Source organism: Panulirus ornatus, chromosome 49 (genome assembly GCF_036320965.1).
Source record: "Panulirus ornatus isolate Po-2019 chromosome 49, ASM3632096v1, whole genome shotgun sequence".
NCBI classification, from domain to species: Eukaryota; Metazoa; Arthropoda; class Malacostraca; order Decapoda; family Palinuridae; genus Panulirus; species Panulirus ornatus.
In genome coordinates, this window is record NC_092272.1 from 10,416,775 (window position 1) to 10,444,362 (window position 27,588).

The following is a 27,588-nucleotide window of genomic DNA, read 5'->3' on the forward strand; positions in this document are numbered from 1 at the left end:
CACACGGAAGATAATTTACCAAATTAGCTTCGCATTACTATTAATCTGGAATACTGATTGATTCCTCACCTTAGAGCTGGTGTTTGGTTTAGAAAATAACTTATGGACTATTATACGTTATTGAACAATAATGAAAATAACGATAGCATTAGGGGTAAAGCTCAAGCAGTGCTTAATGTGCCGACAATTTGGCAAAATAGCCTATGTCCACCGAAACCTTTCGGCATTGTTGCTTTATACCTGTACTGAATTACCAGCTGAGTGAGAGTAGCAGTTTTACCGACTCATTGTTAACATGATATTTGAATTGTATATGCAAATTTGGCACTTGTGGGGCAAACGTTAATTCTACCATGTAATTCATACATTAATGCTGTCATCATTATAATGCAAACTAAACTGGATACATAGTTTGCTAAAGAGTTGACAGTATTTGTCCGTGGTGCTGCCATGAAATCAAGCAACACAATCTGACTAGGCTCACTTAACCTAAACAAACTAAACTTAGCTTCTTTAGCATAGCAGAATACAGCCTGTTACAATTTGATCAAACCAATCCGGTCTATTGAACATTACCTAAGTTGATTAGCTAACTTAACCTAACCAACCAAACCTAACTTTACCTAATTTAATCTGACGACCAACTTTAACCTAACAAAACCCAACTGTAACTAAACCTCCCTCTCAAACTAACCTACTTGAAACGGACAAACATAGCTATGGTTACTACATATATTTTGGGTAGCTTGTTGCTGATCAGGGAATGACACTGTGAACTAATATTGCCAACTTTGTGGCACACATTGTATCCAGTTCAGCTTGGGTAAGAGTAATAACAAAAAGCACTAATGTATGGTTTTGTTGGTAAAATGATATTTGACCCATCATTGCTGATTAATTGAAAAATTATTATTTGCCCCCACCAGTGCCAACTAGTTGACAAAAATGCACTTGAAGCACTGCTTCCTGCTTGTTGATATAAGTCAGTCAAAGGATAGTATTTGAAGCACCAATGTCAACTACTTGGCAACAGTGAGTCTAAGGTAATTTTACTGACTAGTTGGTAAATAGCCACTTTATTGTTTATATCATTTGTATGTAGCATTTATGGATCTGGAGAAGGCATATGATCGGGTTGATAGAGATGCTCTGTGGAAGGTTTTAAGAATATATGGTGTAGGAGGTAAGTTGCTAGAAGCAGTGAAAAGTTTTTAACGAGGATGTAAGGCATGTGTATGAGTAGGAAGAGAGGAAAGTGATTGGTTCTCAGTGAATCTCGGTTTGTGGCTGAGGTGTATGATTTCCCCATGGTTGTTTAATTTGTTTATGGATGGGGTGGTTAGGGAGGTTAATGCAAGTTTCGGAGAGAGGGTCAATTATGCAGTCTATTGGGGATGAGAGGGCCTGGGAAGTGAGTTGGTAGTTGTTCGCTGATGATACAGTGCTGGTGAGAAACTGCAGAGGTTGGTGACTGGGTTTGGAAAAGTGTGTGAAAGGAGAAAGTTGAGAGTGAATGTGAATAAGAGCAAGGTTATTAGGTTCAGTAGGGTTAAGGGACAAGTTAATTGGGATGTAAGTTTGAATGGAGACAAATGTGAGAAGGTGAAGTGTTTTAGATATCTGGGAGTGGACTTAACAGCGGATGGACCATGGAAGCGGAAGTGAGTCAGAGGATGGGGAAGGATGCGAAGGTTCTGGGAGCGTTGAAGAATGTGTGGAAGGCGAGAATGTTTTCTCGGAGAGCAGAAGTGGGTATGTTTGAAGGAATAGTAGTTCCAACAATGTTATATGGTTGTGAGGCATTGGCTATAGATAGGGCTGTATGGAGGAGGATGGACGTGTTGGAAATGAAATGTTTGAGGACAATATGTGGTGTGAGATGGTTTGAACGAGTAAGTAATGAAAGGGTAAGAGAGATGTGTGGTAATAAAAAGAGCGTTGTTGAGAGAGCAGAAGAGGGTGTGTTGAAATGGTTTGGATGTATGGAGAGAATAAGTGAGGAAGGTTTGACAAAGAGGATATATGTGTTAGATGTGAAGGGAACAAGAAGTGGAAGACCAAATTGGAGATGGAAGGATGGAGTGAAAAAGATTTTGAGCAATTGGGGCCTGAACATACTGGAGGGTGAGAGGTGTGTAAAGAATAGAGTGAATTGGAACGATGTGGTATACCGGAGTGGATGTGCTGTCATTGGACTGAACCAGGGCATGCGAAGTGTCATTGAAGTGTCTGGGGCAAACCATGGAAAGGTCTTTGGGGTCTGGGTGTGGATAGGGGGCTGTGGTTTTGGTGCATTGCATGTGACAGCTAGAGACTGAGTGTGAATGAATGTGGTCTTTTTTGTCTGTAGCCAGTGATGCTACTTCCTGTGTGATGGGGTAGTGAGAGGAATGGATGAAGGGAAGCGAGTGTGAATATGTACATGTGTATATATGTTAGTGAAAGAGAAAAGAGAGGTGTTTGGACAGTTTTTCCAGGGAAGGAACACAAATGATTGGAAAAGATATAAAAGAAATTGGCAGAAGGTCAAGAGAAAGGTGCAAGAGATGAAAAAGAGGGCAAATGAGAGTTGGGTTGAGAGAGTATCATTAAATTTTAGGGAGAATAAAAAGATGTTTTGGAAGGAGGTAAATAATGTGTGTAAGAAGAGAACAGATGGGGGCAAAGGGGAGGTAATAACAAGTAGTGATGAAGTGAGGAGATGGAATGAATATTTTGAAGGTTTGTTGAATGTGTTTGATGATAGAGTGGCAGATACAGGGTGTTTTGGTCAGGATGGATTGCAAAGTGAGAGGGTCAGAGAGAATGGTTTGGTGAACAGAGAAGAGGTAGTGAAAGCTTTGCGGAAGGTGAAAGCCGGCAAGGTGGCAGGTTTGGATGGTATTGCAATGGAATTTATTAAAAAAGGAGGTGACTGATTTTGACTGGTTGGTAAGGATATTCAGTGTAAGTATGGATCATGTTGAAGTGCCTGAGGATTGGTAGAATGCATGCATAGTGCCAATGTACAATGGCAAAGGGGATAAAGCTGAGTGTTCAAATTACATGGGAGGGTATTGATTGAGAGGGTAAATGCATGTACAGAACATCAGATTGGGGAAAAGTGGTGTGGTTTCAGAAGTGGTAGAGGATATGTGGATCAGATGTTCGCTTTGAAAAATGTATGCTAGAAATACTTAGAAAAACAGATGGATTTGTACGTCACATGTATGGATATGGAGAAGGCATATGATAGGGTAGATAGAGATGCTTTGTCGAATGTTTTAAGAGTATATGGTGTGGGAGGTAAGTTGCTAGAAGCAGTGAAAAGTTTTTACCAAGGATGTAAGGCATGTGTGTGAGTAGAAAGAGAGGAAAGTTATTGGTTCCCAGTGAATGTCGGTTTGCGGCAGAGGTGCATGATGTCTCCATGGTTTTTTAATTTGTTTATGGATGGGGTGGTTAGGGAGGTGAATGCAAGAGTTTTGGAGAGAGGGGCAAGTATGCAATCTTGTGGATGAGAGGGCTTGGGAAGTGAGTCAGTTGTTCACTGATGATACAGTGCTGGTGGCTGATTCGAGTGAGAAACTACAGAAGTTGGTTACTGAGTTTGGTAAAGTGTGTGAAAGAAGAAAGCTGAGAGTAAATGTGAATAAGAGCAAGGTTATTAGGTTCAGTAGGGTTGAGGGACGAGTTCATTGGGAGGTAAGTTTGAATGGAGAAAAACAGGAGGAAGTGAAGTGTATTAGATATCTGGGAGTGGACTTAACAGCAGATGGAACCATGGAAGAGGAAGTGAGTCACAGGGTGGGGGAGGGGCGAAGGTTCTGGGAGTGTTGAAGAATGTTTGGAAGGCAAGAACGTTATCTCGAAGAGCAAAAATGGGCATGTTTGAAGGAATAGTGGTTCCATCAATATCATATGGTTGCAAGGCATGGGCTATAGATAAGGTTGTGTGGAGGAGGGTGGATGTGTTGGAAATGAAATGTTTGAAGACAATATGTGGTGTGAGGTGGTTTGATCGAGTAAGTAATGAAAGGGTAAGAGAGATTTTTTTTTTTTTTTTTATACTTTGTCACTGTCTCCCGCGTTTGCGAGGTAGCGCAAGGAAACAGACGAAAGAAATGGCCCAACCCCCCCCCCATACACATGTACATACACACGTCCACACACGCAAATATACATACCTACACAGCTTTCCATGGTTTACCCCAGACGCTTCACATGCCTTGATTCAATCCACTGACAGCACGTCAACCCCTGTATACCACATCGCTCCAATTCACTCTATTCCTTGCCCTCCTTTCACCCTTCTGCATGTTCAGGCCCCGATCACACAAAATCTTTTTCACTCCATCTTTCCACCTCCAATTTGGTCTCCCTCTTCTCCTCGTTCCCTCCACCTCTGACACATATATCCTCTTGGTCAATCTTTCCTCACTCATTCTCTCCATGTGCCCAAACCATTTCAAAACACCCTCTTCTGCTCTCTCAACCACGCTCTTTTTATTTCCACACATCTCTCTTACCCTTACGTTACTTACTCGATCAAACCACCTCACACCACACATTTTCCTCAAACATCTCATTTCCAGCACATCCATCCTCCTGCGCACATCTCTATCCATAGCCCACGCCTCGCAACCATACAACATTGTTGGAACCACTATTCCTTCAAACATACCCATTTTTGCTTTCCGAGATAATGTTCTCAACTTCCACACATTTTTCAAGGCTCCCAAAATTTTCGCCCCCTCCCCCACCCTATGATCCACTTCCGCTTCCATGGTTCCATCCGCTGACAGATCCACTCCCAGATATCTAAAACACTTCACTTCCTCCAGTTTTTCTCCATTCAAACTCACCTCCCAATTGACTTGACCCTCACCCCTACTGTACCTAATAACCTTGCTCTTATTCACATTTACTCTTAACTTTCTTCTTCCACACACTTTACCAAACTCAGTCACCAGCTTCTGCAGTTTCTCACATGAATCAGCCACCAGCGCTGTATCATCAGCGAACAACAACTGACTCACTTCCCAAGCTCTCTCATCCCCAACAGACTTCATACTTGCCCCTCTTTCCAAAACTCTTGCATTTACCTCCCTAACAACCCCATCCATAAACAAATTAAACAACCATGGAGACATCACACACCCCTGCCGCAAACCTACATTTACTGAGAACCAATCACTTTCCTCTCTTCCTACACGTACACATGCCTTACATCCTCGATAAAAACTTTTCACTGCTTCTAACAACTTGCCTCCCACACCATATATTCTTAATACCTTCCACAGAGCATCTCTATCAACTCTATCATATGCCTTCTCCAGATCCATAAATGCTACATACATACATTACATGTGTGGTAATAAAAAGAGTATGGTTGAGAGAGCAGAAGAGGGTGTGTTGAAGTGGTTTGGACAAATGGAGAGAATGAGTGAAGAATGAATGACAAAGAGGATGTATGTGTCAGAGGTGGAGAGAAGAAGGAGAAGCATCAGACCAAATAGGAGGTGGAAGGATGGAGTAAAAAAGATTTTGAGTGATTGGGGCCTGAACATACAGGAGGGTGAAAGGTGTGCAAGGAATAGAGTGAATTGGAACGATGTGTTATACTAGGGTCGACATGCTGTCAGTGGATTGAACCAGGGCATGTGAAGCATCTGGGGTAAATCATGGGAAGGTCTGTAGGGCCTGGATGTGGAAAGGGAGCTGGGGTTTTGGTGCATTACACATGACAGCTAGAGACTGAGTGTGAATGAATGTGGTCTTTCTTGTCTGTTCCTGGCACCACCTTGGTGGAGGGGGTGGGGAAAATGCTATTTCATGTGTGGCGGGATGGCAATAGGCATGGACAAAGGCAGCAAGTATAAATATGTACATGTGTATATATGTATATGTCTGTGTATGTATATGTATACGGTGAAATGTATATGTATGCATATGTATGTATACGGTGAAATATATGTATGTATATGTGCATGTGTGGGCGTTTATGTATTTACAAGTGTATGTAGGTGGGTTGGGTTATTCCTTGTCTGTTTCCTTGCACTACCTTGCTAATGTGGGAGATGGCTGTTAAGTAGAATAAGATGGATAAATGTGCGTGTATGGACGTTTATGTATATGTATGTGTGTGTGAGTGTATTTCCTGGCACTGCTTCACTGACTGGGAAACAGCAATTAAGTTTAATTTTTTATTTGTTATTTTGCTTTGTCGCTGTCTCCCGCGTTAGCGAGGTAGCACAAGGAAACAGACGAAAGAATGGCCCAACCCACCCACATACACATGTCTGTACATACACGTCCACACACGCAAATATACATACCTATACATCTCAACGTATACATATATATACACACACAGACATATACATATATACACTTGTACATAATTCTTACTGTCTGCCTTTATTTATTCCCATCGCCAACCTGCCACACATGAAAAAACAACCCCCTCTTCCTCATGTGTGCAAGGTAGCACTAGGAAAAGACAACAAAGGCCACTTTCGTTCACACTCAGTCTCTAGCTGTCATGCAATAATGCACCGAAACCACAGATCCCTTTCCACATCCAGGCCCCACAGAACTTTCCATGGTTTACCCCAGACGCTTCACATGCCCTGTTTCAATCCATTGACAGCACGTCAACCCCGGTATACCACATCGTTCTAATTCACTCTATTCCTTGCACGCTTTTCACCCTCCTGCATGTTCAGGCCCTATCACTCAAAATCTTTTTCACTCCATCTTTCCACCTCCAATTTGGTCTCCCACTTCTCCTCGTTCCCTCCACCTCTGACATATATATCCTCTTGGTCAATCTTTCCTCACTCATTCTCTCCATGTGACCAAACCATTTCAAAACACCCTCTTCTGCTCTCTCAACCACACTCTTTTTATTACCACACATCTCCCTTACCCTATTATTACTTACTCGATCAAACCACCTCACACTACATATTGTCCTCAAGCATCTCATTTCCAGCACATCCACCCCCCTCTGCACACATCTATCCATAGCCCACGCCTCGCAACCATACAACATTGTTGGAACCACAATTCCTTCAAACATAACCATTTATGCTTTCCGAGATAATGTTCTCGACTTCCACACATTTCTCAGCGCTCCCAGAACTTTTGCCCCCTCCCCTACCCTATAATTCACTTCCGCTTCCATGGCTCCATCCGCTGCCAAATCCACTCCCAGATATCTAAAACACTTCACTTTCTCCAGTTTTTCTCCATTCAAACTTACCTCCCAATTGACTTGTCCCTCAATCCTACTGTACCTAATAACTTTACTCTTATTCACATTTACTCTCAGCTTTCTTCTTTCACATACCTTACCACACTCAGTCACCAGCTTCTTCAGTTTCTCACACGAATCAGCCACCAGCGCTGCATCATCAGTGAACAACAACTGACTCACTTCCCAAGCTCTCTCATCCACAACAGACTGCATACTTGCCCCTCTTTCCAAAACTCTTGCATTCACCTCCCTAACAACCCTATCTATAAACAAATTAAACAACCATGCAGACATCACACACCCCTGCTGCAAATCAACATTCACTGAGAACCAATCACTTTCCTCTCTTCCTACACGTACACATGACTTACATCCTTGATAAAAACTTTTCACTGCTTCTAACAACTTGCCTCCCACACCATATATTCTTATTACCTTCCATAGAGCATCTCTATCAACTCTATCATATGCCTTCTCCAGATCCATAAATGCTACATACAAATCCATTTGCTTTTCTGAGTATTTCTCACATACTTTCTTCAAAGCAAACACCTGATCCATACATCCTCTACCGCTTCTGAAACCACACTGCTCTTCCCCAATCTGATGCTCTGTACATGCCTTCACCCTCTCAATCAATACCCTCGCATAAAATTTCCCAGGAATACTCAATAAACTTATACCTCTGTAATCTGAGCACTCACTTTTATCCCCTTTGCCTTTGTACAATGGCACTATGCAAGCATTCCGCCAATCCTCAGACACCTCACCATGAATCATTTTTTTTTTTTTTTTTTTTTTTTTTTATACTTTGTCGCTGTCTCCCGCGTTTGCGAGGTAGCGCAAGGAAACAGACGAAAGAAATGGCCCAACCCCCCCCCCCATACACATGTACATACACACGTCCACACATGCAAATATACATACCTACACAGCTTTCCATGGTTTACCCCAGACGCTTCACATGCCTTGCTTCAATCCACTGACAGCACGTCAACCCCTGTATACCACATGACTCCAATTCACTCTATTTCTTGCCCTCCTTTCACCCTCCTGCATGTTCAGGCCCCGATCACACAAAATCTTTTTCACTCCATCTTTCCACCTCCAATTTGGTCTCCCTCTTCTCCTCGTTCCCTCCACCTCCGACACATATATCCTCTTGGTCAATCTCTCCTCACTCATTCTCTCCATGTGCCCAAACCATTTCAAAACACCCTCTTCTGCTCTCTCAACCACGCTCTTTTTATTTCCACACATCTCTCTTACCCTTACGTTACTTACTCGATCAAACCACCTCACACCACACATTGTCCTCAAACATCTCATTTCCAGCACATCCATCCTCCTGCGCACATCTCTATCCATAGCCCACGCCTCGCAACCATACAACATTGTTGGAACCACTATTCCCTCAAACATACCCATTTTTGCTTTCCGAGATAATGTTCTCGACTTCCACACATTTTTCAAGGCTCCCAGAATTTTCGCCCCCTCCCCCACCCTATGATCCACTTCCGCTTCCATGGTTCCATCTGCTGACAGATCCACTCCCAGATATCTAAAACACTTCACTTCCTCCAGTTTTTCTCCATTCAAACTCACCTCCCAATTGACTTGACCCTCACCCCTACTGTACCTAATAACCTTGCTCTTATTCACATTTACTCTCAACTTTCTTCTTCCACACACTTTACCAAACTCAGTCACCAGCTTCTGCAGTTTCTCACATGAATCAGCCACCAGCGCTGTATCATCAGCGAACAACAACTGACTCACTTCCCAAGCTCTCTCATCCCCAACAGACTTCATACTTGCCCCTCTTTCCAGGACTCTTGCATTTACCTCCCTTACAACCCCATCCATAAACAAATTAAACAGCCATGGAGACATCACACACCCCTGCCGCAAACCTACATTCACTGAGAACCAATCACTTTCCTCTCTTCCTACACGTACACATGCCTTACATCCTCGATAAAAACTTTTCACTGCTTCTAACAACTTGCCTCCCACACCATATATTCTTAATACCTTCCACAGAGCATCTCTATCAACTCTATCATATGCCTTCTCCAGATCCATAAATGCTACATACAAATCCATTTGCTTTTCTAAGTATTTCTCACATACATTCTTCAAAGCAAACACCTGATCCACACATCCTCTACCACTTCTGAAACCGCACTGCTCTTCCCCAATCTGATGCTCTGTACATGCCTTCACCCTCTCAATCAATACCCTCCCATATAATTTACCAGGAATACTCAACAAACTTATACCTCTGTAATTTGAGCACTCACTCTTATCCCCTTTGCCTTTGTACAATGGCACTATGCACGCATTCCGCCAATCCTCAGGCACCTCACCATGAGTCATACATACATTAAATAACCTTACCAACCAGTCAACAATACAGTCACCCCCTTTCTTAATAAATTCCACTGCAATACCATCCAAACCTGCTGCCTTGCCGGCTTTCATCTTCCGCAAAGCTTTTACTACCTCTTCTCTGTTTACCAAATCATTTTCCCTAACCCTCTCACTTTGCATACCACCTCGACCAAAACACCCTATATCTGCCACTCTGTCATCAGACACATTCAACAAACCTTCAAAATACTCATTCCATCTCCTTCTCACATCACCGCTACTTGTTATCACCTCCCCATTTACGCCCTTCACTGAAGTTCCCATTTGCTCCCTTGTCTTACGCACCCTATTTACCTCCTTCCAGAACATCTTTTTATTCTCCCTAAAATTTACTGATAGTCTCTCACCCCAACTCTCATTTGCCCTTTTTTTCACCTCTTGCACCTTTCTCTTGACCTCCTGTCTCTTTCTTTTATACTTCTCCCACTCAATTGCATTTTTTCCCTGCAAAAATCGTCCAAATGCCTCTCTCTTCTCTTTCACTAATACTCTTACTTCTTCATCCCACCACTCACTACCCTTTCTAAACAGCCCACCTCCCACTCTTCTCATGCCACAAGCATCTTTTGCGCAATCCATCACTGATTCCCTAAATACATCCCATTCCTCCCCCACTCCCCTTACTTCCATTGTTCTCACCTTTTTCCATTCTGTACACAGTCTCTCCTGGTACTTCCCCACACAGGTCTCCTTCCCAAGCTCACTTACTCTCACCACCTTCTTCACCCCAACATTCACTCCTCTTTTCTGAAAACCCATACTAATCTTCACCTTAGCCTCCACAAGATAATGATCAGACATCCCTCCAGTTGCACCTCTCAGCACATTAACATCCAAAAGTCTCTCTTTCGCACGCCTGTCAATTAACACGTAATCCAATAACGCTCTCTGGCCATCTCTCCTACTTACATAAGTATACTTATGTATATCTCGCTTTTTAAACCAGGTATTCCCAATCATCAGTCCTTTTTCAGCACATAAATCTACAAGCTCTTCACCATTTCCATTTACAACACTGAACACCCCATGCATACCAATTATTCCCTCAACTGCCACATTACTCACCTTTGCATTCAAATCACTGAATCATACATACATTAAATAACCTTACCAACCAGTCAAGAATACAGTCACCCCCTTTATTAATAAATTCCACTGCTATACCGTCCAAACCCGCTGCCTTGCCGGCTTTCATCTTCTGCAAAGCTTTTACTACATCTTCTTTGTTTATCAAATCATTTTCCCTAACCCTCTCACTTTGCACACCACCATGACCAAAGCACCCTATATCTGCCCTCTAAACCTTCAAAATACTCACTCCATCTCCTCACATCACCACTACTTGTTATCACCTCCCCATTAACCCCCTTCACTGAAGTTCCCATTTGTTCCCTTGTCTTACGTACTTTATTTTCCTCCTTCCAAAACATTTTTTTATTCTCTCTAAAATTTAATGATACTCTCTCACCCCAACTCTCATTTGCCCTCTTTTTCACCTCTTGCACCTTTCTCTTGACTTCCTGCCTCTTTCTTTTATACATCTCTCACTCATTTGCATTATTTCCCTGTAGAAATCGTCCAAATGCCTCTCTCTTCTCTTTCACTAATAATCTTACTTCTTCATCCCACCACTCACTACCCTTTGTAATCTGCCTACCTCCCACGCTTCTCATGCCACAAGCATCTTTTGTGCAAGCCATCACTGCTTCCCTAAATACATCCCATTCCTCTCCCACTCCCCTTATGTTCTTTGTTCTCACCTTTTTCCATTCTGTACTCTGTCTCTCCAGGTACTTCCTCACACAAGTCTCCTTCCCAAGCTCACTTACTCTCACCACTCTTTTAACCCCAGCATTCTCTCTTCTTTTCTGAAAACCTCTACAAATCTTCACTTTTGCCTCCACAAGATAATGATCAGATATCCCTCCAGTTGCACCTCTCAGCACATTAACATCCAAAAGTCTCTCATTCGTGCGCCTATCAATTAACAAGTAATCCAATAACGCTCTCTGGCCATCTCTCCTACGTATGATAATATTTATTTTTTTTTATTTATTTTTTATTTTGCTTGTCGCTGTCTCCCGCGTTTGCGAGGTAGCGCAAGGAAACAGACGAAAGAAATGGCCCAACCCACCCCCATACACAATGTATACACACACACGTCCACACACGCAAATATACATGCCTATACATCTCAATGTACACATATATATACATACACAGACACATACCTATATACCCATGCACACAATTCACACTGTCTGCCCCCATTCACTCCCATCGCCACCTCGCCACACATGGAATACCTTCCCCCTCCCCCCTCATGTGTGTGGGGTAGCACTAGGAAAAGACAACAAAGGCCCCATTCGTTCACACTCAGTCTCTAGCTGCCACGCAATAATGCCCAAAACCACAGCTCCCTTTCCACATCCAGGCCCCACACAACTTTCCATGGTTTACCCCAGACGCTTCGCATGCCCTGATTCAATCCACTGACAGCACATCAACCCCCGTATACCACATCGATCCAGTTCACTCTATTCCTTGCCCTCCTTTCACCCTCCTGAATGTGCAGGCCCCGATCACTCAAAATCTTTTTCACTCCATCTTTCCACCTCCAGTTTGGTCTCCCACTTCTCCTCGTTCCCTCCACCTCCGACACATATATCCTCTTGGTCAATCTTTCCTCACTCATTCTCTCCATGTGCCCAAACCATTTCAAAACACCCTCTTCTGCTCTCTCAACCACGCTCTTTTTATTTCCACACATCTCTCTTACCCTTACATTACTTACTCGATCAAACCACCTCACACCACACATTGTCCTCAAACATCTCATTTCCAGCACATCCACCCTCCTGTGCACAACTCTATCCACAGCCCACGCCTCGCAACCATACAACATTGTTGGAACCACTATTCCTTCAAACATACCCATTTTTGCGTTCCGAGATAATGTTCTCGACTTCCACACATTCTTCAAGGCTCCCAGGATTTTCGCCCCCTCCTCCACCCTATGATTCACTTCCGCTTCCATGGTTCCATCCGCTGCCAGATCCACTCCCAGATATCTAAAACACTTTACTTCCTCCAGTTTTTCTCCATTCAAACTTACCTCCCAATTGACTTAACCCTCAACCCTACTGTACCTAATAACCTTGCTCTTATTCACATTTACTCTTAACTTTCTTCTTTCACACACTTTACCAAACTCAGTCACCAGCTTCTGCAGTTTCTCACATGAATCAGCCACCAGCGCTGTATCATCAGCGAACAACAACTGACTCACTTCCCAAGCTCTCTCATCCACAACAGACTTCATACTTGCCCCTCTTTCCAAAACTCTTGCATTCACCTCCCTAACAACCCCATCCATAAACAAATTAAACAACCATGGAGACATCACACACCCCTGCCGCAAACCTACATTCACTGAGAACCAATCACTTTCCTCTCTTCCTACACGTACACATGCCTTACATCCTTGATAAAAACTTTTCACTGCTTCTAACAACTTGCCTCCCACACCATATATTCTTAATACCTTCCACAGAGCATCTCTATCAACTCTATCATATGCCTTCTCCAGATCCATAAATGCAACATACAAATCCATTTGCTTTTCTAAGTATTTCTCACATACATTCTTCAAAGCAAACACCTGATCCACACATCGTCTACCACTTCTGAAACCACACTGCTCTTCCCCAATCTGATGCTTTGTACATGCCTTCACCCTCTCAATCAATACCCTCCCATATAATTTACCAGGAATACTCAACAAACTTATACCTCTGTAATTTGAGCACTCACTCTTATCCCCTTTGCCTTTGTACAATGGCACTATGCATGCATTCCGCCAATCCTCAGGCACCTCACCATGAGTCATACATACATTGAATAACCTTACCAACCAGTCAACAATACAGTCACCCCCTTTTTTAATAAATTCCACTGCAATACCATCCCAACCTGCTGCCTTGCCGGCTTTCATCTTCCGCAAAGCTTTTACTACCTCTTCTCTGTTTACCAAATCATTTTCCCTAACCCTCTCACTTTGCACACCACCTTGACCAAAACACCCTATATCTGCCACTCTATCATCAAACACATTCAACAAACCTTCAAAATACTCACTCCATCTCCTTCTCACATCACCACTACTTGTTATTACCTCCCCATTTGTGCCCTTCACTGAAGTTCCCATTTGCTCCCTTGTCTTACGCACTTTATTTACCTCCTTCCAGAACATCTTTTTATTCTCCCTATAATTTAATGATACTCTCTCATGATAATATAGTAATAATAATCAGGCAAAGAATATGAATAATTGATATAAATGTAGTTTGTACAATTGTAGACTATGAACAGAAGCTCAATTAGTAACTGATATGCTAGCAGTTTTTTCCTACTTGTTTGCCATTTCTTGCATTAAAAAGGTAGCACCAGGAATCCTGATGCACTGAAAGCAACAGTAAGCTTTTCTCCTGCTAAGGATCTCCATGTCACATGTTGTGTTGGCTGTTTGTTGATATTAGGTACCACTTTTGTGCTCAATTATACATAGTTACATATTTGAAATTTGATAGGTGTCATTCACCTATTAAACCAGTTCTTCTGAATCCTGGGATAGTTCAGGTCCAGTCTGGTGTCTACATTAGCCTTAGAATTTTTGAAAATATGTTGTTGATGCGAAAACTTATCACACTTCTTTTCATAAGTCTACACCGTCCTTGTTCCACTTACACAAGGGTGTAACCTGTCCCTTGAACAATCTAGTTACTCTGTGGTGAATGCTTATGTTTTTGTAATATTTGACCCTGGTTTCTTTTTGATGTGCTTTTTATGACCTTTCTTAACATTTGTTTCTCTTAATATGCATCTATTGTTCATAATGGTATTTTGGATTGAGAGTCTTTACATTTGAACAATATTTCACCCAAATCTTCAATATGACAACATGGGTAATCTTAAAGTTTTCAGTCTTTCCTCATGTTAAATTACTAAACTCTAGCACCAGATTGTTTCTTCCCTACTGCCAGAAATGGATTAACCCTTAGCATTTTGAACATTTACCCCAGGGCCCCTGCAGAAGTCAACCTGATTTTGAAAAATGAGTATCCAGGACCTTCAGGACTGATAGTCAGATGGAGTGGGAGTGACAGTACTCGTTTGAAAAATAACTTTTCCATTAGTTGAGAGTAAGTTCCATCGAATGCTTTTCCATATCTTTTTTCATAAGCCTACCTTCTTTGAACCATGAATACCAAGTACCTTGGTGATGAGTAAATCAGCAGCAACTAAACGTAAAAATGAGGGCCAGATGACCAGCAGATGCATGCATTTAAGCTCCTCCATTTACATTTACAGTTTTATCAATATTAGTAAGTATGAATTGCTTAACTCTACATTTTACTCTTTGTCTGCATATGGGAGTGTGTTAATCAATTGGCAGGCCACAAAACATAACTGATGTAAGTTTTCCAGCAGCCTTCAAAATCAGAGAGCATATTTAACTTTTTGATTGATATAGCCCATGCATTAGTGTATGCTGTGTAAGTTATGCAACTAAGGAATATTCTTTTCCGAGTTCAACATGATTAAGACTGTTAAATGTCTGAGCCTTATCCAAACAAAACAAAGTTTGTCAGTTGTATAAACAGAAAATGAAATATATCCACGATGATTAAAGAAGCTGACAATCCACTTGCTACTTTTTGTTGATCCCCATGAGTTGGTAAGGTAAACCTGATCAGGCTTTTACTCTTCTTGCTTTCAGGTCCAAACTCATGGGATTGAAACATCAAGGTTTTTCTACATGTATGGGCATGAATGATGATAGACACAAGATACAGGGTTTGGCAATAGATGATGCCAAAAAAAAAATAGGCAAGCTAAACTTTACCATATGAACTTCCTTACCATCTTGTTTAAATCCATAAATTTTTTTACTTCTTTGAGCCTGCTTATGCAGACTACTTCAGTACTTCTTAACCAAATATTCACTTTGACTGTGATGAAATTCTTCAAACGTCACTGCCAAGGATCAATTCATACATGATAACTAAGACATTTCATTCAGCTTCAAAAGTGTCCCCATTTGATGAACAACTGAAAATAATAAGTGGACATATGATATCCCTGGGGATAGGGGAGAAAGAATACTTCCCACGCATTCCTCACGTGTCGTAGAAGGCGACGAAAGGGGACGGGAGCGGGGGGCCAGAAGCCCTCCCCTCCTTGTATTTTAACTTTCTAAAAGGGGAAACAGAAGAAGGAGTCACGCGAGGAGTGCTCATCCTCTTCGAAGGCTCAGATTGGGGTGTCTAACTGTGTGAGGATGTAACCAAGATGAAAAAAAAGGAGAGATAGGTAGTATGTTTGAGGAAAGGAACATGGATGTTTTGGCTCTGAGTGAAACGAAGCTCAAGGGTAAAGGGGAAGAGTGGTTTGGGAATGTTTTGGGAGTAAAGTCAGGGGTTAGTGAGAGGACAAGAGCAAGAGAAGGAGTAGCACTACTCCTGAATCAGGAGTTGTGGGAGTATGTGATAGAGTGTAAGAAAGTAAATTCTAGATTGATATGGGTAAAACTGAAAGTTGATGGAGAGAGATGGGTGATTATTGGTGCATATGCACCTGGGCATGAGAAGAAAGATCATGAGAGGCAAGCGTTCTGGGAGCAGCTGAATGAGTGTGTTAGTGGTTTTGATGCGCAAGACTGGGTTATAGTGATGGGTGATTTTGATGCAAAGGTGAGTAATGTGGCAGTTGAGGGAATAATTGGTATACATGGAGTGTTCAGTGTTGTAAATGGAAATGGTGAAGAGCTTGTAGATTTATGTGCTGAAAAAGGACTGGTGATTGGGAATACCTGGTTTAAAAAGCGAGATATACATAAGTATACGTATGTAAGTAGGAGAGATGGCCAGAGAGTGTTATTGGATTACATGTTAATTGATAGGCGCACGAAAGAGAGACTTTTGGATGTTAATGTGCTGAGAGGTGCAACTGGAGGGATGTCTGATCATTATCTTGTGGAGGCGAAGGTGAAGATTTGTGGGGGTTTTCAGAAAAGAAGAGAGAATGTTGGGGTGAAGAGAGTGGTGAGAGTAAGTGAGCTTGGGAAGGAGACTTGTGTGAGGAAGTACCAGGAGAGACTGAGTACAGAATGGAAAAAGGTGAGAACAAAGGAGGTAAGGGGAGTGGGGGAGGAATGGGATATATTTAGGGAAGCAGTGATGGCTTGCTCAAAAGATGCTTGTGGCATGAGAAGCGTGGGAGGTGGGTTGATTAGAAAAGGTAGTGAGTGGTGGGATGAAGAAGTAAGATTATTAGTGAAAGAGAAGAGAGAGGCATTTGGATGATTTTTGCAGGGAAAAAATGAAAATGAGTGGGAGAGGTATAAAAGAAAGAGGCAGGAGGTCAAGAGAAAGGTGCAAGAGGTGAAAAAGAGGGCAACTGAGAGTTGAGAGTTGGGGTGAGAGAGTATCATTAAATTTTAGAGAGAATAAAAAGATGTTTTGGAAGGAGGTAAATAAAGTGCGTAAGACAAGGGAGCAAATAGGAACTTCAGTGAAGGGGGCTAATGGGGAGGTGATAACAAGTAGTGGTGATGTGAGAAGGAGATGGGAGTGAGTATTTTGAAGGTTTGTTGAATGTGTTTGATGATAGAGTGGCAGATATAGGGTGTTTAGGTCGAGGTGGTGTGCAAAGTGAGAGGGTTAGGGAAAATGATTTGGTAAATAGAGAAGAGGTAGTAAAAGCTTTACAGAAGATGAAAGCCAGCAAGGCAGCAGGTTTGGATGGTATTGCAGTGGAATTTATTAAAAAAGGGGGTGACTGTATTGTTGACTGGTTGGTAAGGTTATTTAATGTATGTATGATTTATGGTGAGGTGCCTAAGGATTGGCAGAATGCTTGCATAGTGCCATTGTACAAAGGCAAAGGGGATAAGAGTGAGTGCTTAAATTACAGAGGTATAAGTTTGTTGAGTATTCCTGGTAAATTATATGGGAGGGTATTGATTGAGAGGGTGAAGGCATGTACAGAGCATCAGATTGGGGAAGAGCAGTGTGGTTTCAGAAGTGGTAGAGGATGTGTGGATCAGGTGTTTGCTTTGAAGAATGTATGTGAGAAATACTTAGAAAAAGAAATGGATTTGCATGTAGCATTTATGGATCTGGAGAAGGCATATGATAAGAGTTGATAGAGATGCTCTGTGGAAGGTTTTAAGAATATATGGTGTGGGAGGCAAGTTGTTAGAAGCAGTGAAAAGTTTTTATCGAGGATGTAAGGCATGTGTACGTGTAGGAAGAGAGGAAAGTGATTGGTTCTCAGTGAATGTGGGTTTGCGGCAGGGGTGTGTGATGTCTCCATGGTTGTTTAATTTGTTTATGGATGGGGTTGTTAGGGAGGTGAATGCAAGAGTTTTTGAAAGAGGGGCAAGTATGCAGTCTGTTGTGGATGAGAGAGCTTGGGAAGTGAGTCAGTTGTTATTTGCTGATGATACAGCGCTGGTGGCTGATTCATGTAAGAAACTGCAGAAGCTGGTGACTGAGTTTGGTAAAGTGTGTGAAAGAAGAAAGTTAAGAGTAAATGTGAATAAGAGCAAGGTTGTTAGGTACAGTAGGGTCAAGTCAATTGGGAGGTAAGTTTGAATGGAGAAAAACTGGAGGAAGTAAAGTGTTTTAGATAACTGGGAGTGGATCTGGTAGCGGATGGAACCATGGAAGCGGGAAGTGAATCATAGGTGGGGGAGGGGGCGAAAATTCTGGGAGCCTTGAAGAATGTTTGGAAGTCGAGAACATTATCTCGGAAAGCAAAAATGGGTATGTTTGAAGGAATAGTGGTTCCAACAATGTTGTATGGTTGCGAGGCGTGGGCTATGGATAGAGTTGTGCGGAGGAGGGTGGATGTGCTGGAAATGAGATGTTTGAGGACAATATGTGGTGTGAGGTGGTTTGATCGAGTAAGTAATGTAAGGGTAAGAGAGATGTGTGGAAATAAAAAGAGTGTGGTTGAGAGAGCAGAAGAGGGTGTTTTGAAATGGTTTGGTCACATGGAGAGAATGAGTGAGGAAAGATTGACCAAGAGGATATATATGTCAGAGGTGGAGGGAACGAGGAGAAGTGGGAGACCAAATTGGAGGTGGAAAGATGGAATGAAAAAGATTTTGAGTGATCGGGGCCTGAACATGCAGGAGGGTGAAAGGCGTGCAAGGAATAGAGTGAATTGGAACGATGTGGTATACCGGGGTCGACGTGCTGTCAATGGATTGAACCAGGGCATGTGAAGCGTCTGGGGTAAACCATGGAAAGTTGTGTGGGGCCTGGATGTGGAAAGGGAGCCGTGGTTTCGGTGCATTATTACATGACAGCTAGAGACTGAGTGTGAACGAATGGGGCCTTTGTTGTCTTTTCCTAGCGCTACCTCACACACATGAGGGGGGAGGGGGTTGTTTTTCCATGTGTGGCGAGGTGGCGATGGGAACAAATAAAGGCAGACGGTATGAATTATGTACATGTGTATATATGTATATGTCTTGTGTGTGTATATATATTTGTGTGTATATATATACATACCTATACATTGAGATGTATAGGTATGTATATTTGTATGTATGTATATTTTAGAAAGTAAAAATGTTATTCCATGTGTGGTGAGGTGGCGATGGGAATGAATAAAGGCAGACAGTGTGAATTGTGTGCATGTGTATGTATGTATGTATGTGTCTGTGTGTGTATGTATGTGTGTACATTGGGATGTATGGGTATGTATATGTGCGTGTGTGGACATGTATGTATATACATGTGTATGGGGGTGGGTTGGGCCATTTCTTTCGTCTGTTTCCTTGCGCTACCTCGCAAACGCGGGAGACAGCGACAAAGCAAAATAATAAAATAATAATATGATATGTATGTAGCATTTATTGATCTGGAGAAGGAATATGATAGAGTTGATAAAGATGCTCTGTGGAAGGTATTAAGAATATATGGGGCGGGGGGCAAGTTGTTAGAAGCAGTGAAAAGTTTTTATCGAGGATGTAAGGCATGTGTACGAGTAGTAAGAGAGAAAAGTGATTGGTTCTCTGTGAATGTTGGTTTGCGGTAGGGGTGTGTGATGTCTCCATGGTTTTTAATTTGTTTATGGATGGGGTTGTTAGGGAGGTGAATGCAAGAGTTTTGGAGAGAGGGGCAAGTATGCAGCCTGTTGTGGATGAGAGAGCTTGGGAAGTGAGTCAGTTGTTGTTCGCTGATGATACAGCACTAGTGGTGGATTCGTGTGAGAAACTGCAGAAGCTGGTTACTGAGTTTGGTAAAGTGTGTGAAAGAAGAATAAATGTGAATAAGAGCAAGGTTATTAGGTACAGTAGGGTTGAGGGACAAGTCAACTGGGAGGTAAGTTTGAATGGAGAAAAACTGGAGGAAGTGAAGTGTTTTAGATATTTGGGAGTGGATATGGCAGCGGATGGAACCATGGAAGCAGAAGTGAATCACAGGGTGGGGGAGGGGGCGAAAGTTCTGGGAGCGTTGAAGAATGTGTGGAAGTCGAGAACATTATCTCGGAAAGCAAAAATGGGTATGTTTAATGGGTATGTTTGAAGGAATAGTGGTTCCAACAATGTTATATGGTTGCAAGGCATGGGCTATAGATAGAGTTGTGCAAAGGAGGGTGGATGTGCTGGAAATGAAATGTTTGAGGACAATATGTGGTGTGAGGTGGTTTGATCGAGTAAGTAATAATAAGGTAAGAGAGATGTGTGGTAATGAAAAGCGTGTGGTTGAGAGAGCAGAAGAGGGTGTTTTGAAATGGTTTGGTCACATGGAGAGAATGAGTGAGGAAAGATTGACCAAGAGGATATATGTGTCAGCGGTGGAGGGAACGAGGAGAAGCGGGAGACCAAATTGGAGGTGGAAAGATGGAGTGAAAAAGATTTTGAGTGATCGGGGCCTGAACATGCAGGAGGGTGAAAGGCATGCAAGGAATGGAGTGAATTGGAATAATGTGGTATACTGGGGTCGATGTGCTGTCAGTGGATTAAACCAGGGCGTGTGAAGCGTCTGGGGTAAACCATGTAAAGTTCTGTGGGGCCTGGATGTGGATGGGAGCTGTGGTTTCGGTGCATTATACATGACAGCTAGAGACTGAGTGTGAACGAATGTGGCCTTTGTTGTCTTTTCCTAACCCTACCTCGTGCACATGCGGAGGGAGGGGGTGTTATTTCATGCGTGGTGGGGTGGCAATGGGAATGAATAAAGGCTGACAGTATGAATTATGTACATGTGTATATATGTATATGTCTGTGTGTATATATATGTATGCGTTGAGATGTATAGGTATGTATATTTGCGTGTGTGGATGTGTATGTATATACATGTGTGTGTGGGTGGGTTGGGCCATTCTTTTGTCTGTTTCCTTGCGCTACCTTGCTAACACGGGAGACAGTGACAAAGCAAATTAAATAAATGAATAAATAAATGATAATGGCAACAATTATTTACCCGGCAGCAATACAGTATGAGACATTCTAAGTGCAGGGTTCCAGAACAATATTGGATTATGGTTTGAGCGAGCATCAGAACAGATGATTGACTACTGGGCCCTTTGATGCCTTAGTGCAATGTGTTTCTGGACCCTGAGCCATAATAAATGACCTTGAGAGATCCTTCTGTTCTGGAAAAAATGTTCTGTGAATGTGGTTGTGCTACTCCCTGTCAACTAGCAGAGTGTGCTTTTTGCCTGCAAGCTTTTCATTGGCCCTGGTAATTTAATGATAGTCGGACACAGAGACTCAAGCATTCTCAGCATGCAGTTAGGAAGCATGGAGATTGATATTGCACTACACAATTATTGTTTGCCTCTCAAAATGAATTGTTGAATATGGCATATCTTTGAGTGAATGGTCGAACAAGGAGGTGAAATCACCATACTGGGGCCAATTCTTAAAAGAAAGTGAGAGTGTGATTCTTGTTTCACTGCAGTCTTGCATTCTGTGACTCATATGAAATTGTGATTTTCCCTAACAAAGGAAGTTATCTTGGCATGATGGAACAAATATCAGAGTATGACTCTCTCTTATCCCATCACTTCCAAAATCATGCAAATAAAGGTGAGGACAAGCATATTGTCTATCATCTAGAACTTACCATGAATTTACTGCCTTGCAGAGAAGGCACATCTTAGAACACAAAATAAGGTTGCCTCATCCCAAAAGAATGGTGGGATGGATCCTGCAGACTTTCAAGAAGGGAGAAGAAAGAACAGTGGTGATATTATACTTCTCAAAATGCTAATTCTCTCATGAATATATCTGTGTACTAATGTCACTCAACAAGGCAAGTAAAATTGTAGAAGTAGGAAATGTGTGATGATCTTTCATGGCCCATACTAGCATAGTAAAGGAACTAAATTACAAGGAAGATTTGAAATCACTGAGGCTATTCTCTCTGATAGGCCAATAGCAAAGGTACATTGTCATCTACTCTTGGAAAGTTGTAGAAGGCATGGTCCCAAACCTACATATGGTAATGATAGATTGATTGGGGACATGGTTAATGTAGACAGCATACATTTAAGAAGATGTGTGATAATAGAGAATTTTCAAGAGATGGGGCCCCACAAGTGTGAAACCCCTGCTGTACAATAGCAAGAGGTAATTATTGGCATGACAGGCAAGAAAAACTGTAAAATGCTACCTCTAAAATCAAAAGGTGGAATACACAAGAAAAGAGAGAACACCTTAGATATATGGGGCCCACAACTCTTCAATGGATTATCTGCAGTCATCAGAAACCCCATGGAGTGCACAACAGAGAAATTGAAGAGAACCCTGGACAAATGCTTACAGAATGTACCAGATCAGCCAGGCTGCTGTAGCTATGTAAGCCTGTGAGCTGCATTGTTCAACACTTTGGTTGACCAATGACCTAACACAGCAGCCTGGGCACAGCCCAGTCTATGTGGGTTGAAGACTCCCAAAGACTGGTCCAGGAAAACAGCAATATTCCATGTGTGAAGAAAGCAGAATACTTTTTGGCTACATTTAATTCTTCTCCAGATATCAGATGTGGATCTGTAAACGTGTGTTGCATTTGGAAGATGGAACAGCAGTCGAATGCTTCACTGCATTTTTTTGACAATATAGGCCAACTGGAAAATATCAGACAACTGCCCTGCTTGAATGTTTTGTGCTGGTTGGTCAAAATTATTGCTTAGTTCTGGGGCCAGTCATATGACCGTGCATCCAACAAGACTGAGAAATACAAGGGAATGCAAGCAATCATTTGGCAGAACTTTTAGCAGTGTTTGTGCCTTGTACTGCACATTTGCCTAACTTGGTGAGTCAAGCATGGCTAGTAATTGTTGCCTAGTAGTTGCGCATTGCTTAACAGCTGAACATATTCTTCATGAGGGGACTTTGTTTTGCTCATTAAATGAATGTTCTCAAAACAAGATGATTGTTCATCTTAAAAATCTTAGAGCAATACATGTTTGACAGCTGATGCAGATGCTAAGGGAGCATTAAACGAGGGCCCTTTATGAAAAGATATGCACTCTGAAATTTTTTTTATAGGGTACCATATTGGATACTGGCTTACCATCCACAACCAGACAAATACGTCCTCAGAGTGAGACCACCGATCTCAACACTGCCGCATCTACAATCAGTACACTGGTCCCTCCAACATCCTGTCACATGCTAGTAGACTGACAAAGATTTTGTTGACAGTGTTCTAAATTTTCAGATGTAGTATGATTCTCTATCTATCTACATTTGTCATTAGCAGTCTAACAGTACAAGTGGAAAAGATATTACTCATCACAGTCACCAATAAATTGCCCAAGACATTATAACTGCATCACTAGGGCTGGTAGCCAGAATTACAAAGCAATTTCTGATGTAAATTTTTGTGATAAAAGAATTATCTTTTGTATCAGTGTTTATATTTTGAATGAAAAGAAGGTTCTTTCATTTATTCAGGTAGATAATGTTCTATTTGTGTAAATGATAAGTAAATGTATAAATGATTTGTATGATTTATAAATGATAATTGATTGGTGTGTTAATGAGAGACTTTTAGTTGTAGATGTGCTGAGAGGGGCAGCTGATAGGATGTCTGGTCTTGTGGAAGCACGAGTGAAGATTTGTAGAGGTGTTTGGAAAAGAGGACACACTGTTGGTGGGAAGAGAGATGAGAGTAAGTGAGCTTGGAAAAGAGACTTGTATGAAGAAATGCCAGGAAAGACTGAGTGTTGAATGGCAAAAGGTGAGAGTAAATGAGGTATGGGGAGTGGGTGAGAAGTGGGAGGTATTTAGTGAAGAGGACAGATTAGAAAGGGTAGTGAGTGATAGAATGAAGAACTAAAGTTGCTACTGAAAGAGAAAAGAGAGGCGTTTGGGTATTACTTACAGGGAAGGAGGATTTGGTATATTACTTACAGGGAAGGAAGGCAAATGATTGGGGAATATATAAGAGAAAGTGACAGGAGGTCAAGAGGAAGATGTAGGGGTTGAAAAAGTGGGCAAATGAGAGTTGAGGTGAGTGAGTGTATGTGAATTTTAGGGAGAAAACAAAGATGTTTTTGAAGTCTGTTTCCTTGCGCTACCTTGCAATTGCGGGAGACAGCGACAAAGCAAAAAAAAAAAAAAGAAAAAATACTGATAAGCAGAAAACAAGAAAACAAATAGGAACAGAGGTGAACATAACACATACTGATGAACTGAGGGGGAGATGGAGGGAGTATTTTTAAGGACTGTTGAATGTGTTTGATAGAGTGGCAGTTGGAGGGTGTTTGGGTTGGGTTGGTATATGAAGTGACAGAATAATGGAGAGTGGTTCGATGAAGAAAGAGGTAGTGGAAGCCTTGAAGTAGATGAAATGTGGCAAGGCAGGCTGGAATAGATGGTAGAGTAGTTGAATTTATTATGGAAGAGGATGATTGTGTTGATGATTTGTTGGTAAGGATATGGTGCCATATCGCACACGCCACAAGATTTACAGCAGCACCACACACACCACAAGATGTCCAGCAGCATAACACACACCACAAAATGTACAGCAGCACCACACACACTACAAGAATTATAGTAACACCACACACACACCACTGCAGCAACACCATACACACCACAAGATGTACATCAGCACCACACACACCATAAGATGTACAGTAACATCCCACATCCACAAGACGTAAAGCAGCACCACACACACCACAAGGTGTATAGTAACACCACACACACACTGCAAGATGTACAGCAACATCACGCACACCACAAGATGTACACCAGCACCACACACACCATAAGATTTACAGTAATACCTCACTTATCACACTATGTACACCAACACCACGCACACCACAAGATGTACATCAGAATCATACACAACACAAGACATATAGTAACATCATACAGACCACAAGATGTACACCAACATCACACACCACAAGATGTACAGTAAGACAACACACAGCACAAGATGTTCAGTAACAATACACACACCACAAAATGTACAGGAACACAACACATACATTAAGATGTAAAGCAACACCACACTCACACACACACACACACACACACACACACACACACACACACACACACACTATATGTTGAGTAACATCACACACATCACAAGATGTACAACAGTATGACACACACCATAAGATGTACAGCAGCACCACACACCACAAGATGTATAGCAGCACTACACACTACAAGACGTACAGCAGCACCACACACACACCAAAAGTGTAGCAGTACCACACACCACAGGATGTACAACAGCACCACACGTACACCACAAGATTTACAGCTGCACCATACACACCACAAGATGTATGTAACACCACACACACCACAAGATGATTAGTAACACCACGGACGCCACAAGATGTACAGTAACACCACACACACCAGAAGATGTACAGCAGCACCATACACACCGCAAGATGTACAGTAACACCACACACTCCACAAAATGTACAGCAGGATCATACACCACAAGATGTACAGCAGCACCACACACACACCACAAGATGTACAGCAGCACCACACACACACCACAAGATGTACAGCAGCACAGCACACACCACAAGTTCAGCAGCACCACACACACCACAAGATGTACAGCAGCACCACACACACCACAAGATGTACAGCAGTAGCACACACACCAAAAAATGTAAAGTGACGTAACACATCACACGATGTACAGCACCACCATACGCACGCCACAAGATGTACAGCAGCACCATACACCACAAGATGTACAGTAACACCACACACACCACAAGATGTACAACAACACCATACACACACCACAAGATGTACAGTTGCACCGCACACACCACAAGATGTACAGCAGCACCACACACACCACAAGGTGTGCAGCAGCACCACACACACTCCACAAGATGTACAGCAGCACCACACACACCACAAGATGTGCAGCAGCACCACACACCACAAGATGTACAGTAACACCACACACACCACAAGATGTACAACAGCACCACACACACAACACAAGATGTACAGAAGCTCTATACACACCACAAGATGTACAGCAGCATCACACACACCACAAGATGTGCAGCAGCACCACACACACCACAAGATGTACAGCAGCACCGCACACACCACAAGATGTACAACAGCACCACACACATCACATGATGTACAGCAGCACCACACACAACACAAGATGTACAGAAGCTCCATACACACCCCAAGATATACAGCAGCATCACACACACCACAAGATGTACAGCAGCACCACACACACCACAAGATGTACAGTAGCACCACACGCACACACCACAAGATGTGCAGTAACACCTCACACACCACAAGATGTACAGTAACGCAACGCACACCACAAGATGTACAGTAACACTACACTACACACACACACACACACACACACACACACACACACACACACACACACACACACACATACACACACACACACACACACACACACACCACAAGATGTACAGCAGCACCACACGCACACACCACAAGACGTACAGTAAACCTCACACACCACAATGTACAGTAACGCAATACACACCACAAGATGTACAGCAGCACTGCACACCACAAGATGTGCAGTAACACCACACACACACACACACACACACACACACACACACACACACACACACACACACACACACACACCAAAAGATGTGCAGCAGCACCACACACCACAAGATGTACAGTAACGCAACACACACCACAAGATGTACAGTAACACTACACACACACACACACACACACCACAAGATGTACAGCAGCACCACACGCACACACCACAAGATGTACAGTAACACCTCACACACCACAAGATGTACAGTAACGCAACACACACCACAAGATGTACAGCAGCACCACACGCCACAAGATGTTCAGTAACACCACACACACCTCAAGATGTACAATAACACCTCACACCACAAGATGTACAGTAACGCAACACACACCACAAGATGTACAACAGCACCAAACACCACAAGATGTTGCAATAACATCACACTCCACAAGATGTGCAGTAACACCACAAAATTTACAGCAGCATTACACACAGCATAATATGTGCTGTAGCCCTACACGCATCACAAGATGTACAAAAGCACGACAAACACCACAAGATGCACAGTAACACCAAACACATCACAAGATGTACAACAGCACGACACATACCATAAGATGTACAGCAGCACCACACACACACACACACACACACACACACACACACACACACACACACACAAAAAAAAAAAAAAAAAAAAAAAAAACCCACAAAATGTGCAACAGCACCACAGACACCACAAGATGTACATCAGCACCACCACACCACATGATGTACAGCAACACCGCACACATGTGGAGACACCAGTGACGC

General features: G+C 42.4%; 1 protein-coding gene across 1 annotated transcript; it reads left to right on the forward strand.

The window, feature by feature from the left end:
• Positions 1-5: 5 nt before the first annotated feature.
• On the forward strand, positions 6-26,855 carry LOC139764397 (craniofacial development protein 2-like). Its single transcript, XM_071690962.1, has 3 exons — positions 6-1,043; positions 14,755-14,874; positions 15,453-26,855. Exon 3 carries the CDS (start codon positions 16,051-16,053, stop codon positions 17,035-17,037), a length of 987 nt encoding a protein of 328 aa, XP_071547063.1. The 5' UTR covers positions 6-1,043; positions 14,755-14,874; positions 15,453-16,050; the 3' UTR covers positions 17,038-26,855.
• Positions 26,856-27,588: the final 733 nt, after the last annotated feature.